The following is a 21177-nucleotide window of genomic DNA, read 5'->3' as shown; positions in this document are numbered from 1 at the left end:
TCTCTTCTCCAGGCATTTCTGGAAGATAATTCACGGAGCCCTTGGCTGGAGGTTTGAAATGGCTCAAATGAATAGTGTTGTGATTTTCCTGGCTCTGCACTTGCTCTGCAAGGAGTGCAGATGGATATCTGGAGAGCCTCTGCTCTCTGCAGATAAGGACTTTGTTGACAGCTGCAGGTAGAGGATGATGAATTCCATCCCTTGGGTCTCTTTAGCTTTCCTGTTAAGGACAAAATTCATTCTTCTCCACTCAACAAGAAATCACCTGCCCCCCTTTTTGATTATCCTCTCCATCAGCTTGCATGTCTGTCCTTCAACATTCTCACTGCTGAGGAGGGGGCAGTGCCAGGCTCAGACCCAGGCAGAGCAGGAGCTGATTTGCAAGAAGGGAAAGTACCAAGGGCCAGGATGAATTTTGCTTTTTCCTTTTTCTTTCTTTTTCCTCTGTGAGTGGAGGACAAATAGCACGTGGCCAGTAGTGTAAATTAGCTTGCAGAGTCAAGAAATCCATCTTTAATTTTCAGTCAAGTTTTCAGAGAGTCAGGAGCTGGCAGTGCTGTCTCTACCTCATCCATCCGCATTCCCAAAGGAAACGGTTCTGCAGTTTGGGTCAGGCATCTTTCTCCCTGAAAGCTGTGTCTGTTGGTATTTCTCTGTGAAGAAACCAGAGGAAAGCTCAGAGCTGGAAATAACATCACTCTTTTTTACTAGCAGTAATAAAGTCTTTGCTCCAGCCTGGAAAAATCGCGTGCAGAGTTTGGGTACAGAGCGAGCCCTGGGTCCATAAAGGAAGTGCTGACACGGGTTTAACACTGCAGGTGCCAGCCAGAGCTGCCTTGGTGTGCACTGCACATCCAGCCCCAGAAAATTACGGCTGAGAGACCAGATAGAGAGCCTTGATTGCTTTTTGTGCCGTTCAGCTGGTTTGCTCTTTGAGAAAAGCTGCCAAGTAATGACGAATTTTGGAACGTGCGGGTTTTATGCACATAAACAGAGCAGAAGTTCTGCACAGGAACAGAAGTTTTCAGTTCAGCAGCTGTGCTAAAACCTAATCTACCTTGTGTAGTTGGTTTCCAGGTTAAATCTCATTGGAAAACGTATTATTGCATCTGTTCATCTAAAGTCCAGTGCTTTTATCTGTCTTTTCATCTACCAGGATGGCATTGGGAGCTCCCAGTAGTCAGCAGTTCTGTACAGAAAAATAAATTAATCCAGCCAGCAGTATGACCAAGCAGGTTTGTGTGCCCTAAAGGAATGAATAAATCAAAAGGGAAAGCAAAAGGGTTGTAAATGAGCACAGAGTAGCAAGTCTGAGCCTCTCCCAAGAACCAGGAGAGCTACCAAGGGGCAAGCCTTTGGAATAACTATGGCTACATGTAAGGATGGAGCAGCAGAAGTTTAGTTCCACTGCCACGGAGTCTGAAATTTAAAATCCCACACTCCAGAGTCTGTGCATGCCCAGCAGCCTGTTCAATGCTACACCTAATGCTGACTAAGTGGGCTCCTGTTGCCTTATTTATTCTGCCATTAAAAGCCCTTCTTCGTGTAGCAGGATTAAGAATATCAGACTTCAACAAGTAACAGAGGATGAGGCCAGTTCCTTGTGCCCAACCAGATGTGGGAAGGGGAGGGAGGAGAGGATGTGCAGCCCTGCCTGGCTGAGGGATGTGTGTGCTCCCTCCCTCTGCAGGCTCCTGCAGAGCTCGGAGCTGGACACAACTCCCTGCCTTTTGTCCTGGTCCTGAATTTGACAGGGATTAGCAGTTCTGACCACACGTTGGCAGCAGATAGTTCTGCAGTTCTGGCCTTTCTGCTCTTTGCTCTAATCGAATTTTAAGTACCTAAACATCAGCTCGTTGTGCAGAATTCCAGCATGCAAGCAAAAGAGAGGGTAGTTCATTTTTAAAAAATGTGTGTGACAAAACTTTTCAAGCTTTTTCCCCTGTTATTTATTTTTTTACCCAGAGAGATCATATTACCAGTTATCCACTGTTTTTTTTACTGACTGCAATTCACATTACCCACCCTAAAAACCTGACAGTAAAATATTAGTGACTGATCCACATGAACTAGGCAATATAATCTTGACTGTCCTTTTTGTTACAAACAAATGTGTTGTTTCTAACCTTGAAAACTGAGCAGGTGTCAAGATTCTTGGTCTCAGCAAGGAAGAAGTGGTTGAACATGGTGTAAATTATTAATTTACAGAAATTAGGACTAGTTAATGTCCACTAATCAGCATGTCAGTGGCCTCAGCATGCAGTAGCTTTCTGTCCCCCCTGGTCAGTGTACAGCCACTTTTCCCCTCAGTGTCCTGATAAATACCTGCTAGAGAATGCAGGGAAGGTGTCAGATAAAAGTGGCCTTTAGGATTCTTACAGTGGATTTTGGTTTTTTCCTTAACATCAGGAAAATCAGTAAAGCCCAAGTGTTTTGTCCAGCATTGCCAAGCATGATGCCTTCTGGAGCTGAGTGCCTCTGGAATCAGCTGGTTCGAAGAATGTACTTAGTACCTTTGGAAAATTTGGGCTGAATAAATGTCAGCGTGCCTTCCCTGATTCCATTCCGGGATCTCGTTTCCCTGCCTGCGGAGCCTTTCAGGACTTTGATTTCCCTGCCATGGCTGTCTGTTGTTTAACCTCAGCCCACATACCTCAAGCACTGCCTCACAGGCCAGATAAACACGCTGCTGCTCCTGATGTAACAGGGCTGGATGTGTGGAAAAGGTGCTGCTCCCGCTCATCCCTGGCAGTTTATAGGACACTCACACGTTGTTTGGGAGAACAGTCCTCACGGTGCTGCTGAATGAAATCAAGGTCTCTGCTGAATGAAACCTTGGGGGCTTTTGTTTCGCCTGCAGTGCTGTTTGCTAGGTTTCAGTGCTGCTCTGCAGGGAGCAGGGTGCAAGCTGAGGAGAGCAGAGCCAGGAGCAGTGCTCAGGAACGGCGGATGTGACATCAGTGTGATGGTGTGTGTGATGGGGGACTAAAAATATCATTGCTCTACAAGAACAGTTCTTTGCTGCAGAGTACTTGACTGGAGAATTATTCTGATTTGTATGGAGAATGCCAGTAAATTTGACCAGAAATAGTGGAAGAGCTGCAGGGAGAAGAATCAGTTAGAAGATTCTCAAAGTGCAGGTTTTGGTTACCCAGTGTGTCTTTGCAGAGTATGGGCACATTATGCCTCTGGAAGTGATGTACCCCTAACCCCTCTGTTTTCTGAGCTCTTTGTTAAAATAGGAATCCCCTTTTTGACTGATTTTAAGAGAAAGGAATTATGACTTCTGGATTTTTTTCAGGTTTGTCTCTGTTCAATTCCCATAGACGTCACAGTCTGAACATTTTTCCTCCTTCTCATCTGCCTTCTTCAAGAAGCAGGAGGAGGTGAAAGTTAACGTTTTGAGAGAAGGTGATGTCCATTTTTAACCTTCCTGTTCAAACTGGCTGTCCTGATGCTCATCTTCCAGCAGGCTCACAAGAGCTGCATCCATTCTGCATCTCAGCTCTTCCAGACCTCAGCTGCTGCAGTTCTCCAGGAGATGTCAGAAGCACTGGAATAGTTTTAGGGGGAATATAAATCCCCCTAGCACACCAGAGCATTTCTGCTCTTACAATACTTGGCTTTTCTGGGGGCTGTATTTCTTTATTGCTTTCTGCCAAGAAAGCACTTAAATAGAAAAATTGGTCATGACAGAAGTAGAGTGAAACCCGAAAGTCTGAATATATCCAAAAGTCTGAGTTGCTGTTGACGAGGAAAAGAAGCAGAAAAAGTAGGATGTTTCTTTGAGCAGAATGAAAAGGTAGGATATAAGTAGATTAGTGAAGAGGGGAGAAGAAGAAATGGTAATGCAGGTAATAAAAGACCTGTCACTGGAATAGTTCCTGGTGTTCACAGCACAAGGCAGCATTAATGAACAATTTGCCAGCTAATTACACTCTTCATTCTGCTTAATATTGTGCAGCATGGCAGAGCTTCCTCAGCCTCCCTCCCCTGCTTGCCAGTACCCACAGGAGCAGCTCCCAGCTCTGGGTGCCCTTCCCTGGCACTGCCCTCCCTGTGCCCGTGGGGAGCTGAGGGGCTAGAGGGGCCACAGGGGAGGGAAGGGTGTGTTTGCACGAGCAGAGAGGGCTGCACCGGGCTCTGGGCACCCTCCCCGGGCGGGAGCAGTGCCAAGGATGAGTTGGAGCAAATGAAGAATTTGGGGGCCTCTCGGCAAGCTCCAAGTAGTAAAATGCAGCTGTTTGTGCTTTGGAGAGCCAGCAGCCCCTCCTCCTCCTCGTGCTGTAACCCTGCCTTCCTTCTGCTCGCCCACTTCACCCAGCTGGCCTCACATCTACCCTTTCCTAGGTCAGAATGCCATTGTTCTTGGAATGCTGTGCCTCTGAACCGCTCGACTCCCAAGGTGTGCAGGGGTTTGTGTCACACTCCCCTGGCTGCAGCTCTGCACGTACTCCATGTACTTTGCTGCTGCTTCATTAAACAAACATTTCTTTGCTGCTTTGAAGAGCAGCATTTCCCAAACCTGCTGTAAGAGGCTGGTAATTTCTGCCACTATTTGCTGGCTCTGTAACTGGGGTAAGGAAGGTTTGAGGGCTCTGAGCAAAGACTTTCAGCAAGAGTTCTTTGGAAAACTGCTCTTGGAGTGCTGCCCTTCTCCCAACATGACCCACGTGCGTGGGGTGGGCGGGTGAAGGTTGGTTTGTGCTCAGAGTGCCACACGTTTGTGGGGTGGGTTGGGAGACATGAACTGCCCTGGCCAGGGCGGTGTTTCCCAAGGCCTGTGCTCCTCCCCGTGCTGCAGCTGTGGGGCTGTTGTGGGAATGCTCTCTTGGCATCCCGGGCTGGAATTACACGGTTCACAGAGGGCAGGTCTGTCTGTTGTGCCATGGAGCAGATTATTGTGCAAAATGTTTGGAACTCAGTGGTGCTCGCTGACTGTTGCCTTGGAAATGTGAGCCCATCCCACTGTGCCTCGCTGTTCTCTCTTGGGGAATTACAAGGAAGCTGCATAAGAAGATTATTGCATTTTTGTTTCGAGAGGTTTTTTGGCAATAATTCCTTCATTTTTTACAGAACAAGGGAGAGAAGCTTTGATTTGCTTTCTATCTGTTCTTTCACTTCCGTACACTGATTTTGTTCCTGTTTTCCTCATCCTCTCACAGCTCAGGCCTGTTTTGAGGGTCTCAGGCATCAGCTCCCTCCTGCCAAGGCTGCTCCTTTACTTCTTCCCCATTTGGTCTGTTCAGTGGCTGAGGAAGAATGGATTCCCATGTTTCCAGAGGCTGTTGGTAGTGCAGTAATCCTAATTCTAGCAGGTATTCCCTCTTGTCCGTCACACATGGAGCCTTTGATAACTGAGGGTGAGGAAGCAGCCGCCTGTGTGCAGCCCTCCTGTGTCATACCTTTAATTACCACGGGCAGCTCCACAGGAGGCCCTTTCCCTGTAATGAATAGAATAAGGCTTTAACTGGCTCTCTTTTCCCTGACATTGTCCAGAGGTTTTTTGGCTGTTACTCATGTTTCAGGAATATGTCAGATCCTGGCGTAGGTGCCCAGTGTTTTTTGTTATGTTTAAATAAGCAGTGGCGATGCAAGAGAAGTAATTTAGGATTTGAATAATTGATGTTTATGTCCTGTGGCTTGCTTAATCTGTTTAAGAAAGGATCCAGTTGTGGTTGTCCCTGTGTGCCAGGAAAGAGCCTTTTTCCCCCGCAGCTGTGAGGATTTTGGAGCAACAGTGCCTCATGTCGGAAATTGCAGCTCAAGACATGATGTCTCGTGTGTGGTTTGGTTCCCAGGGCCTGCCTGCACGTTCCCTGGCTCGGTGGTGTCCCAGGTGGGAGAGCAGGGACACGGGGCTGTGTGTGACACCCTGGGTGCAGCGCCTGGTCCTTCCCTGTGTGCAGAGCAGGGCAGTGAAAGTTGAGAGGGAAAGTGTCAGGGCAGCTGCAACCTGACACTGTTGTTGTATTGAGCTTCCGGAGGAAAAGCCAGTGTTTGTTTATCCTGGTACCAAGGAATAGCAGCAGCTGGGCTGGCTCAGGTTGGCCGTGCAGTCGCTCCCTGTGCTGCAGCAGAGGAACCACAAAACCCCTTCCCGCTGGGTGCCCTCCCGAAACCCAGAGCAGGGCTGGGGGAGCTGCTGCTCCAGGTGCTTGTGCTTTTAAATTTAGATTTGTGGATCTATTTGGGCAGTATTTGGAATGCAACTGAAAATGCCACCTTTTAAATAAGAGGTGTAATAAGCAGGGTTTGAGGTTTTGTCACACACACCCAGGTGACTGGGCTGGAAATAGAATGATTTCAACTATTGCCACAGAAGTAACCTTTCAATTCAGGTCTTGCTAAATGAGATTTTTCAGTTACTTTTGTGAATTTTGGGGACAGTCCCTCTTCCTTTTCCTCTACATTACCCTAAAGTGAAAACCAGGTTTAATTTCAATTTCATATATACCGTTCAAAACTTAATTGGTTAGAGCATTTTTGATTAAGAAAAGATTAGTGAAAATATTTTTAGCTAGGTTGCAAAGATCCACTGGTAAAATATAGTAAATTGCCATTATTAGCAAATGAAAAATGGAATTTTAGTTATGCTTGGGAAGTGGGAAGTGCTGCTGAAAATATTTTGCTTAAGGAAGGAGTGGTGACAGTGGCAACTGGCAGAATTTCTGAAAGGTTATAGAAGTGAAAAGAGATTTATTGCAGTTCAGTTAATAAGAAGAGGGAAATATTGCTGAAACATGCCAACTAAGAATTTAATTTTAGTATGCCTTTCATCAAATGATAAAGGAATATAATAAAAGTATCATTGTAGCTTTATTCAGATGAATGCGATCAGGGAGTTGATAAGCCTTAGGTGTAGAAAGACATCTCTGATGGCTAATTAATATTTTAAGGTTATAGTCAAGAACAGTTAAAGATTGATGTGCTTTGTTGCAATTAATACAATTGTATTTTGCTGCTAGGGTTATTTTGTTGTTGGGTTTTTTTGGTTTTTCTGGGTTGCCACGTGGGTAGGCTGGGCTCTGATAATTCAGTCCCACAGTTGTGTACTGGAACGTGCCACGGGGGGGTTGTGGTGTCTGAGAAGGGTGTGAACTCTTGAGTGTTTTACTTTCAGGCATTAAAAACCCAGGTAAATTTACTATAGGGAGCATGTTGCTCTGAAATGAAGCAATATCTGGGCTGGAATGTGGCATCCATTTTAACAGTGCACAGGAATAGTAACCAGCAATTTTCAGGGAACATCCTGATCATCTGAAAATGCCAAGGGAACTGTGGGTGGGTGGAGTGTTATTACCCGACCTGGTGTCTGGCCAGGGCCCCTGAACACCTCTGTGACCACAGTGCTCAGACTGAGCTCTGCAGCCTTTGAAATGAAGATCAATACAATGGTTTATTCATACCTTTTTTTGTGTCAGCACCAAATAAAACTGAGGGGTTTGTACGCAGTCCTGAGGCTCAGCTAAACGTTCCCTGTTTGCACTGAGCTGTCAATGGGTGCTTTTCCTTTCTCTGCTTTTTCTGAGACTGACGACTTCTAGGGCACTGTCATTTTATCCCAGGCTTTTGTTTCTGGCTTTGCAGCTTGGATAGTTATCAAGTTGCAGCCTGGTTTTTACGTGCATTTGTCTTGGGAGTGTCACCTTGTCACCTCCATGTCCCGTGCTGAACAGTTGTTTCACACTCTGAGGTGTTTGGCACAAGTTGGAGTTTCAAAGTAGTTCTGCTGTTTTTTGAAGCTTTTTCAGTCACTGAGTACTAATAACACTTAATGAAGTGTTTCCTCATGCCATTGCCTTTGCTGATGGCTATCTCCTAATCTTGATCTTTAATGAGATCATGAGTAAAATACATACAAACTCTACTGCACAGGAAATTTGAACATGTATTTACTCTGTTCAAAATCTGTTTTAAGCTAGTATCTTTTTTCTTCCAGCAGTTATTATGCTATTTGTCCTTATCTTAAAGCTTCTTAAGCTTTGTTGGTTTCTTCTTAAGGCTGTTTCTAATCAACCTGAACACTTTCCATGTTTTTCTTGAGCTAAAAGCTGCAGGAACAGATGTAGCAAGAGGTTTATATTTCCCTCAGAGTAGTTGATATTGGAGTATCTGTATTGAAGCAGGAGGTGGCAGCAACTTAGGATTTGCCAATACTAAGGGAGAAATGTGTTAATTCCCTAAAAAGAGGGCATACTACCATGTTTTTTCAGTAATTTCTAGGAAGTCAAAAATCTGTAATGAGAAATCTACTTGCTGTTCTTAAAACTGGAAAACCTTCAGGCTCCTTGGTGCAGATGTGCTTTCTGTGTTGTTCCACGAGCATCCAGCACAGCAGGATGTGTCCAGGCTGTGGGAATCACGGAGCTTCACCCTATCTTTGTGCTAGAAACAGCGTTCTTATGATGTTATCACATAAAATATGAATTTTAATATTAAACTTAATGCTCTGCTATGAGAAATATGTAAACTTGGCTCCGGAGCAGCAGCATGCACTTCCTGGAATTCCGTGCGTGGTGTGGCTATAAATAGGCAGCAGGTTATTTGGGAATCACTGGGGCTGATCTGGTATCACAAACAGTACATGGGAGAAGCCATCTGAGTGTCCCGGAGAGATGAATTATAACAACAAACAACGGGCAACAATAAAGGGGTAGGAGCCAGTGATTGCTGAAATAATGGTACTCAAACCTCTTCACGTTTGTTTCGTTGTGACTAGATTGTTGTTTATGGTTTTTTTGCTTTTCTGATGTAAAATGACTCCTTTTTCTGCCTTTTCTTCTCCCGTGTGCCAGACCAGAGACGACTTCCTGGGCCAGGTGGATGTGCCGCTCAGTCACCTCCCGGTAAGAAAGGGAACAGCTGGGCAGGGAAGGGGGGCACCTTGTGGGGGAAAAAAGCTTCATCGTGGCAGGTTTGCTGCAGCACAAGGCTGCAGGAACTATGTCACCTATTCATTATTTTAGCTCAAAATTGAATTCTCCGCTAGCAGTAAGAGTTCTAATAGGAAGTAATTAAAAGTAATTGATGTAGGGGTTTGAATCATTTTGTTGTCGACAGTCAGGTTATTGAGGTAATGTTTGTTTGTTTCTGGTTCTTAATAAATTGAGAGATTCAGTGTAAAGCTGGATCTGTAATTCCCTGAAGCTCCAGTTGCCTGGTTTCCTTCCAGCAGCCAGGATTCTGCATGGACCACAAAATTACACCCTAAATTAAGTGCAATTTCTATTTCTATATGTATATAAGTAGAAGTAAATATATATGTATGTATATGCAGTGATTGTTTTAACCTTGGTACAAACATTTCTGATATTATATAGTGGTTTGGGTGACTAACATAGGCTGTGTGTAGTTAGTATTTTTGATGTTGTGCACGTTGATCTTACCTCTGTGACCTTGCAGGGGTTTTTTTATGTGTGAATGGGTGAAGTTATTGCAAGTGTTTGCATCAAAATAAGGTGTCAGTTTAGCATAATTTGCTCTCTGTGTCTGAATTTGGCTTCTTGCTATTGATGGATGTTATTGTAGGAGGAAAATGGCTTTGTAACGACTTGTTTAGATCTGTCTGTTATGGTTGATCTGGAGTCACAATTCTGTAATAATTGAAAACTCTGATGGAATGATCAGAAACGTTCTGATGGAAAATGCCTCCTTCCATTCTCCTGGGAGCTCGTGCCATCCCAACTGTGTTGTGCAGGATTGTTTTATCTGTACTTGTGTGGATATCTCCATTTATGGATCTGTATGCACAGACATTATCTAAATAATAAGAAATTATAAGAAAGCTGAAATTCTTGTGGAATAGGAAGTTTTCAAGATCCCAGGCTTTATGAGACTTAGGGTTTGATGGCAATCAGTGACATAATCTGTCAGCCTGATCTGTGGATGTTCTTTGTGTGGCTGGACTTGTGAGCAAGCCCTTTAATTTATCATTTTCTCCACTGCTCACAGACTGAAGACCCGACCATGGAGAGGCCGTACACATTTAAGGATTTCCTCCTCAGACCAAGAAGGTGAGGGGAAGGCCTCGTGTGCCTTAGAAGATTTCTTACAGCTGGATTTATTTCTTTTTTGGGTTGTTCAAATGAAATGTACCTCCCTGTCTTGCAGCCACAAATCTCGCGTGAAGGGTTTCCTGAGGCTGAAGATGGCTTACATGCCTAAAAATGGTGGCCAAGAGGAAGAAAACAGTGATCAAAGGGACGACTCCGAGGTAAGGCTGAATGCTTGTGGGAGCATTCGAGTTACCAGAGGTTCAGGGAAAATTGTTGGAGCAACTGTACCTTGGAGGATAAAGGCCTGGAAGCAGTTGGTTCTCTTTGGCACTGAGCCACCCGGATAACACCCAGCCACCTTGGGGAATCCCTCTTGGATAGACAGGAGGGGTTTGAGTTGAAATGTGGTGTACACACATTGAAAGGAGGTTTTTTTCCCTTCCTTCCTAAGCATGGCTGGGATGTGGTTGATTCCAGCGACTCTGCGTCTCAGCGGCAGGAGGAGTTACCCCCTCCTCCGCTGCCTCCTGGCTGGGAAGAGAAGGTGGACAACTTGGGACGGACCTACTACGTCAACCACAACAACAGGACCACCCAGTGGCACCGGCCGAGCCTCATGTGAGCAGCAGCCTGGGGGAGTGCGGGGGGAGAACTCCCGGGGACCTGCAGGCACAAAGGAAACGGTCCCTTTTTATGCTGGAAAGGCTTCCCCACCCCCAGCAAATCACAGGGAGACGGGGATATTCTGGGAAGTGCCAGGAAATCTGAAGGGGTGGGAGGGAAGTCAGTGCATTAGCAACGTACCTCAGAATATGGGGAGACAGATGTGGAATTTTTCAGTAAGTAATTTAGCAGGAATAAATTACTTTGTTCTATAGAGGGCTGTTGAAAAGGTAAGGAAAAAAGTCAACTCTGTTAAGTTTTAATGAAGTTGAAGGGATTAGCTTGGAGGAGATCCTGGTTATTCCTCAGCGTATAGGCTGCATTCCCTGGATGTGCTAACAGGATGCTCCTCTGCAAGCTGTTGGGGTGTGTGTCAATACTGGATTTAGAAATAACTGACAGTGTTAAGAGTTATACTGTAATCACTGCCAAGGCCACCTCTAAACCATGCTGGATTCTCCAGCCCTGGACACTTTCTGGGCTGGGCTGCACAGGGTTCTGGGCCACCTTGTCTAGCCTGACATGTGCACGAATAAAGATTTTTACAATCAGAAGCATTTCCAAGGTTTTGAAAGCAATGGATAAAGTAGGGGTTTAGTTTAACTTGGGTTATTTTCGTGTTCTTTTCTCCCCCCTGGTCTTGGTTCCCCACCCTGCAGCGATGTGGGGTCAGACTCTGATAACAACATCAGACAGATCAACCAGGAGGCAGCTCACCGGCGGTTCCGCTCCCGGAGGCACATCAGTGAGGACCTGGAACCGGAGCCCGCGGAGAGTGGAGACATTCCTGAGGTGGGTACGAGTCTGGGGCTCACGGAGCTGACTGAACTTCAGGTTGGGGTGTTTCTCATTTGTAAGCTAATTGCTGCACAACAGAGATAGTCATGGTTTTACATGGTGGTTGTGGAATTGCCTTGGAAAAATGCCAGCGACAGGGTGACAATCCAAGCAGAGCTGTGCTGCCAAGGGCCTGTGCAGCACAGTGCTAATACTGGGGGAAACATTGATAATTCCAAGTCACTGATAGAAACACTTTCATATTCTGCTTTGAATAAGTGGAATAAATTGTAAAAAGAATTTCAGTTTTCTGTAGTGCCTTGATTTAGGGGAGAGAGAAGCTGGTGTTTGTGTGTTGGTCACAGTGTGATGATCACATGAGAGGCAAGGGGAAAGAAGGCTTGCTCTGTATAAATCCTTAACTTATTTTATTCTATTTCGTTAGCCTTGGGAAACCATCTCAGAGGAGGCAAGTGCCAGTGGAGATTCCTTAAGCTTGTCACTGCCACCCCCTCCTGCATCCCCAGTGTCCCGGACCAGTCCTCAGGAGCTGTCTGAGGAGCTGAGCAGGAGACTCCAGGTCACTCCTGATTCCAATGGGGAACAACTCGGCTCTTTGATTGTACGTACTGTGCTGCTCTTGCTGTGAACCTCTGAAATGTGCTGTTGTTTAGGATAATCTGAGTCACTCAGACCCATGGGGAGGGACTGCTGCTCTCAGGAAAACCTGAGCATAGAGTTAGCATTACCTTCCAAAAATGCTTCCCAGTGTCACCATAGAACAAACTGCCTCAAACAACACATTTCAGATTTAGTGTTTCTTCTGTGCCAGTTGAACTTCAGATGCTGCTGCTTTTGCACATTTAATGAAACCAAGTATCTGAGAGTAGAGAATATCAAGCTATGAATTCCCAAAGGAAAGAGGAAAAAAACCAAAAAATGGTCTCTGTGTTATCCATTAGTTTATTGGACTGGGGACACCCCAAAAATCAGGATAAGACACTTGCAAGTAGGGCAATCTTATATATGGCTCTGATTAAGAACAATTGTAAATATTAAAGAGAACATCATGCTCTGATTGGTTTATTTTTTATTCTTGGTATATGCCATCAAGGTACCTTTGCAGGTCAAGAGAGAAGAAATCATATTTACTCTTGTTCTCATCAAACAGAATCTTGATTAGGTGCATTTTTCCCAGAGAGCCAGTGCAGTAGGGCTTTGAATGATGTGAATGTCATCTGGAGGTTGGTCAGCAAACAACAGCTCTGATGCTCTGATGGATCTGTGTTCAGAGTCACTTGGGCCTGTGCTGAGAATTGCAGGGTGCAAAGAGGAAAATTAAGACTGAATCTTTTTTTTTTTTTAAGAAATACCATAAGTCTCTAAGTAAATTAATTTTTAAGAGTTTGAGCTCTCATCCACAGTATTTGATCTTGGATTTATTTCCTAATGCCTTATTTTTGTCAATAATCCATGAATTTGTTCATGTTGACATTTCTCCTTTATTAAATTGAATGAGCTCTTCTTTTTGTGTATTATATATGAAGGGTCACTGTCAACAGAGAAATGGTATTTACCACTCTGGTAAAATAGTAGATAATAATCGTTTAAGGAGATTTTGTTACAAAGAGGTTAGTACCTGTAATTACTGAATTTACTGAAATTACTGAGTAACCTCCATGTTTTAAGACACATTAACTGAAGGACACCTTTCTTTTGTTTTTCCTCCAGCAAAGAGAACCTTCTTCGAGGCTGAGGTCATGCAGCGTCACAGACGCAGTGGCTGAGCAGTCTCAGTTAGCCCTGGTAAGCCAAAGCTCCCTTCCAGTTCTTCCTTTTTGCTTGGGCATTCTGTGATTCTGAATAACACCTTTCCCTGGATCAGCTCTGCTCAGACACAGGTCAGTGACCAGTGTGGGCATCTGACTGTCCCAGGCAGTTATGGAGACCAAATTCACGTGGGCCTGGTCAGCAGCTGTAACGGGGACATTCCTGAGAGGGAAAAACGTTGGGAGTCTGAGCACAGTCACGCTCTCCTCAGTTATCTAACGTGGAAATGTAGGTTACTGCACTCATACACACAGTCAGTGAGGAGGGAAACTCCTCCAAGGGCTGTTCCCAGCTGGGGGAGGAGAGGGCAGGAGCACCAGCTCTGCCTGGAACTGGAGCAGCCACAGGACTGTCCTAGCAGGTGTATTTCTGTGGCCCATAAATTGATTTTACTTGCAATATATAAATCTGTCGAACGTGCAAAAGGAATTGGTCCTTTGCCTGGTTGCAGTGAAAAGGAGCCTTTTTGTGATGGTCATGGTATGGCAGACCTGGATAGAATTGCAGTTCTTTACTCTGAGGGACTTAGGGAAGCAACTTGTGCAGGTTTAGGTAAGGAGATCCTTCAAACAGGAAAAGATACCAAGATGTTTTGTAAACAAAGCTTGTCTCTCCCATCAGAACCAAGCACACCTTTGGTCCAGCTGACAGGAGGTGGCACCTGTCCTACAGCCCAAGGATGAGGGTTGCAGAGGGTGGTGGGCTTTGGTCCCTCTGCCCCCCCAGCAGTAGTTGCAGAGAGGCCACTTAAAATAGGAGTGTGCAAGGTGTGCTTGTGAATAAAACTGGTCTGATTGCAAAAGAATCTTTTAAAAAATTATGCTTTTCTTAGGGGATATTTTTCTCCAATTTTGTATTAGAAATGTGTCACATGTGAATCTGCAAGTAGAAAATCTGTGCATAATCCATCCTGAAATATTGAATATATAGAGTATATCAATAAGTTTGTCACTGAAGCTGCTGTCGCTCCTCTGCTTGTTCTATCTGTTGCTCCTGGGCAGACATTTGCAGAAGCCTCTGAGGTTTCCTCTTGGTTGAATTTTGTCCTGTGATCTGGAAGTTATTCAGTGTACCTGCAGCATGGTGTGTCTCCTTGCTCTCTGGGGGTGTGCAGTGGGCTGGGTCCCAGTGCAGTCCTGCCTCAGCTGCTGCTCTCTGTGCCAGGCAGAGCTGCTTTCCTGCAGTCCGTGGGTGCCAGGGCTGTTCTCCTGCTCTCTTTAGCACTCCTGGAGCCCAGGGGCTGTACCTGAGCTCTCAGGTGGGGCTGGGCATGGGCCTTTCTCCTGGATCTGGTGGGACACTCAACTGTTCAAACCAGCAGCATTGAGAGCGTTGCTCTAAAACATCATCTGACCTGATCTTAACCAGATTTAATCCTTCTTGAGCCAGTGATCATTTCTCTTGTGGCAGCTAAGCACATTCTTTCTTCCTGAATGCAGCACTTTGAGATTCTGGCTTGGTTACCAATGACTGATGGCTCTTACTTCTGCTATTATCTTAAACATTTTTTCCATCCAATCGCTCTCTCTCAATAAATGTGATTGTCTGTGATTCCTTGCTCCTAAAGATGTGCCAGTAACCTGTGGCCTTCCTCAGTAAATGTGTGTATCATTCATTATCATTTAACAGCAGAGTGGTCCCTCTAGGAGAGCTCGTTCTTCAACTGTCTCAGGGGGAGAGGAGCCAACGGTAATAAAACTCTTTATCAAGCACTATCTCTAAATAAAACGGGGGCACATTTAGGTCTTGTACAATGAGGAATTTTTTCTTCACAAAGCAGACACATGCTGAATGAAATACAGGCACTGAATCAAGAGTTACACGTTCTTGTCTCAAATTTTCTCAAAATTTCTCGGAGCACTGCAGTTGCACTCCAATACTGACATGCTTTAGGGGTGTGAATGTGCCACTGAGTTGTGACAAAGCTGTGCACTAAGGAAATGCCATGGGCTCCTGAAAGATATAACAGCTAATTCCTTAAAAAATGGGCCTGGAAGCAGCAGGTTGGAGACACCAAACCAGTGTCCAGGTAGCTGTGTTTGCAGCTTGCATCTGTCTTCCCTTACTCTTCATTAGGCTAATTAATTTTCATTCTTAAACTGATCTTAATTTGAGAGCCGTGGAGGTACAGCAATGTATCATAGAGCTCTCCATGGTCTTATTTAGTGCCAGTTTCTTTTTCCAGCAGTTGATCAGCATTCCAAGGCTGAATTTGTAGTTTGATCATCTGATAAAACTCTTGACGTGCTTTGCTGAAAGCGTAATACAAGGAAAGTGGGCTTAATTTATATTGGACTCTGTCAAAAACATCCCATTCTTTGACCTGATTAACTGTCAGTCTGAAGCGAGTTATTTCATGGAAATCATTTATAGTAACCATCATAAATAGCTTCTATGAATTTGTGCCCTCCTAGATAATTTGTTTCAGGGAAAAACTTTAATTTAAAGGTAGTATGTTTGCTGTTTATGTCTGGGATATAAATAACTCTTAATTTGGGTGTTGATGCATCGTTCTGTGACACTGTCTCTACTTACTGGTTGTTGAATTTTAGAGCCAGTGGAGCACACCTGGAAATAGCAAATGTCTAAATAAAGTGCCTGAGTTGTTCATGGTTAGTTAATTGTGCCAGCTTGACCTGCAGTGCAGTGGTCCCCTTTTGGCAGAGGATCTTGTCTTGGTTAGACTTTTTAGAGCAAAATATGAGTATTTTTCTGCAAAAAACTGAGTTCTTACTGTGGCCATTGACTCAGGGATTGGAAACCATCAGAACAGCCATGGCAAAGGTGTTCTCCTCGTTGCCTGCCAGCTCTGTGAACCAGCACAGGTGGGAAAAGAGCCCTTGGATCTTTAGGAAAGAAATAAATCCATCTCAGAGTTTGTACTTCATTTCCTCATCTGTTTCCCTCTGTTTTCCATTCTTTTGACTGCAGGGTTATTTAACTCTTACTTATCCAAACTGATAAAAGGAAAAAAAAAAATCCACCTTTCTGAGCAAAACTCATTAAAACACAGTTCCTTTTTGTCACTGTGTGTAACCTGCAAATTAAAAAGTTTGAGGGCGCATAAGTGTGGCTGTTTGCTGAACAAGAGACCTGAGTCTGTGTCAGACTGATCTCTTGGGAGAAAAAATAATTTGACTCAAAGGCACGTGACAAAGAGCTTGTATTAAACGAAATCAGAAACCAGATTTTTCCATGTGGTTGTTGTGATTAAGAATGATGCAAGTTAACAAGTTGCTTTTTTTTAAAGACAACAGACTTTTGAAATGTTTTTAGCTATTATAAAATAAGAATATTTAATATTCTTGTGGTTTCTTGCCCGAGCAGCCCTCCGTGGCCTACGTGCACACCACCCCCGGGCTGCCCTCGGGCTGGGAGGAGCGCAAGGACGCCAAGGGCAGGACCTACTACGTGAACCACAACAACCGGACCACGACGTGGACACGGCCCATCATGCAGGTACCCTGCTCCAGGCACAGAGCAGACACTCAGCCGGGGCTGACTTCAGTTCAGAACCTCTGAAATGTAAAGGAAAAATCCTAAGTATTGTCGTGACAGCTCAGGTGAATCATAAAAAAGTGCCATGGTTGAGATGGTTTTTCTTTGAACTGTGTTAAGGCACAGATCAAGCTGGTTGCTGCAGGGGAAGGAATTTCCAGAGAGGGGCGGAGGAACTGCTAAAAGGAGGCAAATGTGTTCTTAGGATTGAATTTGAAAGTTAGCCTGATCCATTAATAGAATAGGACCATGTGTTATTGGCCCTTCCAACAGAATTACGTTAAATACTTATCTCTAGGAAAGTATGTTTAATAATAATCATCATGATGATAATAAGCAGCACCATGGTTTTTGAGGTGCTCTGACTGTGGCTGCGCGGTGTTTGTGCCCTTTGTGACTTGGCTGTGCCCCCTCAGCTCGCCGAGGACGGGATGGTGGCACCGGGCACCAGCAGCAGCAACCACCTGAGCGAGCCGCAGATCCGGCGGCCCCGCAGCCTCAGCTCCCCCACCGTCACCCTGTCGGCCCCCCTGGAGGTGAGGACACTGCTGGCCCTGCAGCTCTTGTTGCCCTTTTAGCTGTGCAGCACAGCCACTTGGAATTCCTTGCCTTTCAAAAGGGTGTTTCATTTCTTTTAAGTCTCTTTCCAAGTAATTCCGGGTGCTGTGGAATGATGTTCACTGCCACGTGCCTGAAAAATAACTGAAGGGGCTCCTTGAACAGTCAAAGCCTCTGTGTGTTTGACTTCTGACAGTGGGATTGAAACCACTGACTCGGCTACACATGGCTGTGCTGAGGAGAGCAAGTTCTTCAGATTTCCTCTTCACACTGGGAGTTTGAAGAGCTGTGGCTCACGTGGCCTCCCATGTAAAGGCTTTCTTGTAAATGAGATAGATTGTGTCACGAAGCACAAAGCCCTGCTGTTATTTTTCCTGGGTAAAATGAATTATGGACACATCCAGGGCAGGTGCAGGGGGAGGGTACAGTCAGGTGTAAATACTGGGGACATTGTCACTGCAGAGGGAAGGGATGGGCACAAGGTCCTTCACAGCAAAAGGCTCGGTGTGTTAGAAGGAGCAGATAGAGCTAATGAAGTCCTAGGCAATCAGTCCCAGCACTTCATTCTAGCATTAATTACACGTTGAATGAAGAACTCTTTGCTGTGAAGCCGCCTGGGGTTGGTTTTGGTGAGCAATGGTGGTGTTTGCTGCTCCGCAGGGCATGAAGGACTCTCCGGTGCGCCGGGCGGTGAAGGACACCCTCTCCAACCCCCAGTCCCCACAACCGTCCCCCTACAACTCCCCCAAGCCCCAGCACAAGGGGGCCCAGAGCTTCCTGCCCCCGGGCTGGGAGATGCGCATCGCCCCGAACGGCCGCCCCTTCTTCATCGACCACAACACCAAGACCACCACCTGGGTAAGGGCTGCCCTGACTCTGAACAATGAAAAATTCATTGTAGTGCAGGAATCCTAATAAGGCATGCTTGAGTTTATTGTCAAAAAATAGAAGAATTACTGTTAATGTGGGAGGATTTCCAGGTGACTCTGTGCTTGACTGAGTTTGTAGATCTGCCTCGATCTGTTGGATTTTCAGTTCCATATTTGTGTTCCAGGAGGATCCACGGTTGAAGTTTCCAGTGCATTTGAGATCCAAAGCATCTCTGAACCCCAATGACCTGGGCCCTCTTCCTGTAAGTGAGACTGTGTTGTGCCCTACACCCACTGTCCCTGGCACAGGCACTGGGGCCTTGCTGGGAGCTGGGACTCAGAAACCTGAATAAGTGTTGATTTTTCTGTGGAACTTCCATATTTTGCAGAGAAAACTATAATTTTAATGTCAGAAGTTTTGCCATACTCGTAACCAAAGTATAATAGGGATTTAGAGCCACATCAGATCCAGAGCTTTGCTTTGTTTTTGAAATACTCCATCCTTAGTGGCTGAGAGTAAGGTGTGAAAGCTGCCACATTCCTGGTCACAGAGCAGGAATGCCCTTTGGCTTTAGGAAGCAGTTGTTGGGGTACACTGGGCATGTGTTAACCTCGGAGACACTGGAGGGCCAATTACAATTTGTTCTGTTCACTGCAGGAGGTGGGACCTGCAGTGAAACCAGGACTTTATGGCTGGGAATAGATAATTAGTAACAGCTTTCACCTCAGTTAAACAGTCTGGGTTTGAGTGAGGAATGACTGCAGAATTTAACAAGAGTTTCTCAAAAAAGATTGCAGTGAAATAATTTCTCCTCTGGATTTTGTGGAAGTCCAGGCTGGCCAGCACTGCCTGTCCCAGCACCAGCCATCCCTTCTCCCTTCTGCACTGCAGTCTCCTGGGAGATGAGGAAGGGGAATAGATACAAAGGGAAGCTCCCTTGGGATCCTGGGTTACACACTGACAGTGGCTTTCAGAAGCAGGAGCAGAAACTCTCAAGCTAAGCCATGATGGACCATCTGTTCTCTGGGATTGTTTGCCCACAGCAGGAAATGGGTGTAAATCCTGCAGCAAGAGGTTTCCACTTCCAAGCTTTAAAAAAAATTGCCTGTGTGAGGTGCAGTCACCTGTACAATTATCCAGATCTGAGTGTGCCTGCATTTCTGGCTTTGCCACGATGCCTTTGTGGCATTTGGGTTTCCTACCTCACAAACATCTCTGACAGTTCCAGGAGGTGGGCAGTGCATTGCTTCAGGCTATGTGACACTGGCACTGTTTTACTTATTTTCTCTTTTGTTTGTTTTTATTTCCCATTTCCAGCCTGGCTGGGAGGAAAGAATCCACCTGGACGGAAGGACGTTTTATATAGACCACAGTAAGTAAGCACTCAGGCTCTAGAGCAAATAGGCAAAGGGAGGTACCAAGTATTGAAGTGAAAGCTTTGTGATTTTACTCTTCATTTAGGAAGCCAGGTGTTGATATGTGGAGACATTGATACCAGAGACTTAGTGCCCTCCTACGGTACTGTACATTCACTGGAAGCTTGCTTTAATTGGCTCATCAAGCTTTGTCCCTCTCTGACTTGTGAAGCATTAACATTTCCTCTCTGTGGTTTCTTTTGTTCTTGTTGATATTTTGGATTCGTCGTCGTTGTTGTTGATGATCTCATGGCTTATTTGCACTTGATAAATGAAAATATACACTAGGAATAGAAAATAAGATGAGAAAAGATCCTGTAGCCACAGCTCCACATCTGGGGAGTGGAGCAATTAGCACTGAGAAGTACTTTCCTCTGCTTTCAGAAGGTTTGTGGCAGTGCTGATTCTGATCTTATTTCCTATTTAGAGCATGTGAAACTGCACCAGCCCATTAATATTCTCCAGTTCTGTTAGTGGAGTTCTAGTGTAAGTGATGTTTCATTGTAGACCTGTCTTCCTAGAGCATCTCAGAACTGCTGTGTGAGTTTTGTTGGTGTTTGAACACAAAGCCACCCACAAAGGCTGGGCTGGGTCTTCTTCTTACTTTTTTTGGTTTGTTTTTTTTCTTTTTAAACTTCAAGACTCATAATGAGATATTTCTTCACAGCCACAGCCAACTCACATAACCGTCAGAAGAGGGTACAGAGAGGGTAAAATGTGAGCTGTTCCCTGTGTTTGACAGAATCAGGTTTGTCCCTCAGTCTGAGTAACAGACTCCCAAGCTCACCTCTAGAAATGACAGTATTAAATCATTATTAAAGAACTGCCTCTAAAGTAATACCAATTTTGAAATGGTATAAATAGTTTTAACTAAACATTAGAGATAATACACTGGCCAAGCACCGGATGAACGTTTTCCAAACTTCACTGTGGAGTTATTATCCTTTGTCTCTTCTGTAATTGTTTTTCCCAACAGAGATCTGGAAATGTAACTGTGGCGAATGATTCCAAACTGCTGCCACTCAGGAGTCACAGGATGAAACTGTCCCACTTAAAACACTTGTATAACTGCTGAGCCTCCCAACCTCTCTTGAAAAGTTTTAATTTTTCAGTCACCTAAAGCTATTTGAGCATGTGTTAATCCCTAAAATGGAATGTTAAAGTCGTACATTAATTAGAATTCCCCAAAGGATTTGTAACTGTTAGAAAGCGAGATTTATTTGCATCTGAGTTCTCTCTCTAGTCTCTTTGGATCTGAGTGGTTTTAGCTTTTTATATGGCAGTTTTCACAAAACTCTTGGGAAGTTTTTGATAATGCTGCTTGTTTCCAGCCAATGTCCCTTTGGTCCCAGTGTTGCCATGGCAGGTGGGCTGGAGGGCCTGGAGGGCAGGGGACTGCAGAGCCCTGCCATTCCCTGGGAACTGCCATTCCCTGAGGATTCCAGAGCCCTGCCATTCCCAGGGGACTGCAGAGCCCTGCCATTCCCAAGGGACTGCCATTCCCTGAGGATTCCAGAGCCCTGCCATTCCCTGGGGACTGCAGAGCCCTGCCATTCCCTGGGGACTGC

At 45.1% G+C, this 21177-nt stretch overlaps 1 protein-coding gene across 8 annotated transcripts in view; it reads left to right on the top strand.

Annotated features, from left to right (window-relative positions):
- Positions 1–21177, top strand: part of NEDD4L (neural precursor cell expressed, developmentally down-regulated 4-like, E3 ubiquitin protein ligase) — a 47645-nt gene that overhangs the window by 16461 nt on the left and 10007 nt on the right. Inside the window, exons 5-18 of one of the 8 annotated variants that reach the window (XM_027702441.1) lie at positions 8799–8849; positions 9955–10016; positions 10114–10216; positions 10450–10616; positions 11321–11453; positions 11884–12060; positions 13170–13244; positions 14898–14957; positions 16596–16727; positions 17183–17302; positions 17985–18182; positions 18379–18456; positions 19512–19566; positions 19656–19712. In XM_027702441.1, coding sequence (XP_027558242.1) covers positions 9970–10016; positions 10114–10216; positions 10450–10616; positions 11321–11453; positions 11884–12060; positions 13170–13244; positions 14898–14957; positions 16596–16727; positions 17183–17302; positions 17985–18182; positions 18379–18456; positions 19512–19566; positions 19656–19712 — 1402 coding nt within the window. In that variant the 5' untranslated portion in view covers positions 8799–8849; positions 9955–9969. Of the gene's footprint in view, positions 1–8798; positions 8850–9954; positions 10017–10113; positions 10217–10449; positions 10617–11320; positions 11454–11883; positions 12061–13169; positions 13245–14897; positions 14958–16592; positions 16728–17182; positions 17303–17984; positions 18183–18378; positions 18457–19511; positions 19567–19655; positions 19713–21177 lie in introns of all 8 variants that reach the window. The other 7 variants (XM_027702440.1, XM_027702446.1, XM_027702445.1 and 4 more) reach the window with 7 other exon arrangements.

This window comes from Neopelma chrysocephalum, unplaced genomic scaffold, assembly GCF_003984885.1.
Source record: "Neopelma chrysocephalum unplaced genomic scaffold, ASM398488v2 Primary Assembly neopelma1_186, whole genome shotgun sequence".
Taxonomy (NCBI): domain Eukaryota; kingdom Metazoa; phylum Chordata; class Aves; order Passeriformes; family Pipridae; genus Neopelma; species Neopelma chrysocephalum.
This window is presented reverse-complemented; position numbering and strand designations above follow the sequence as displayed.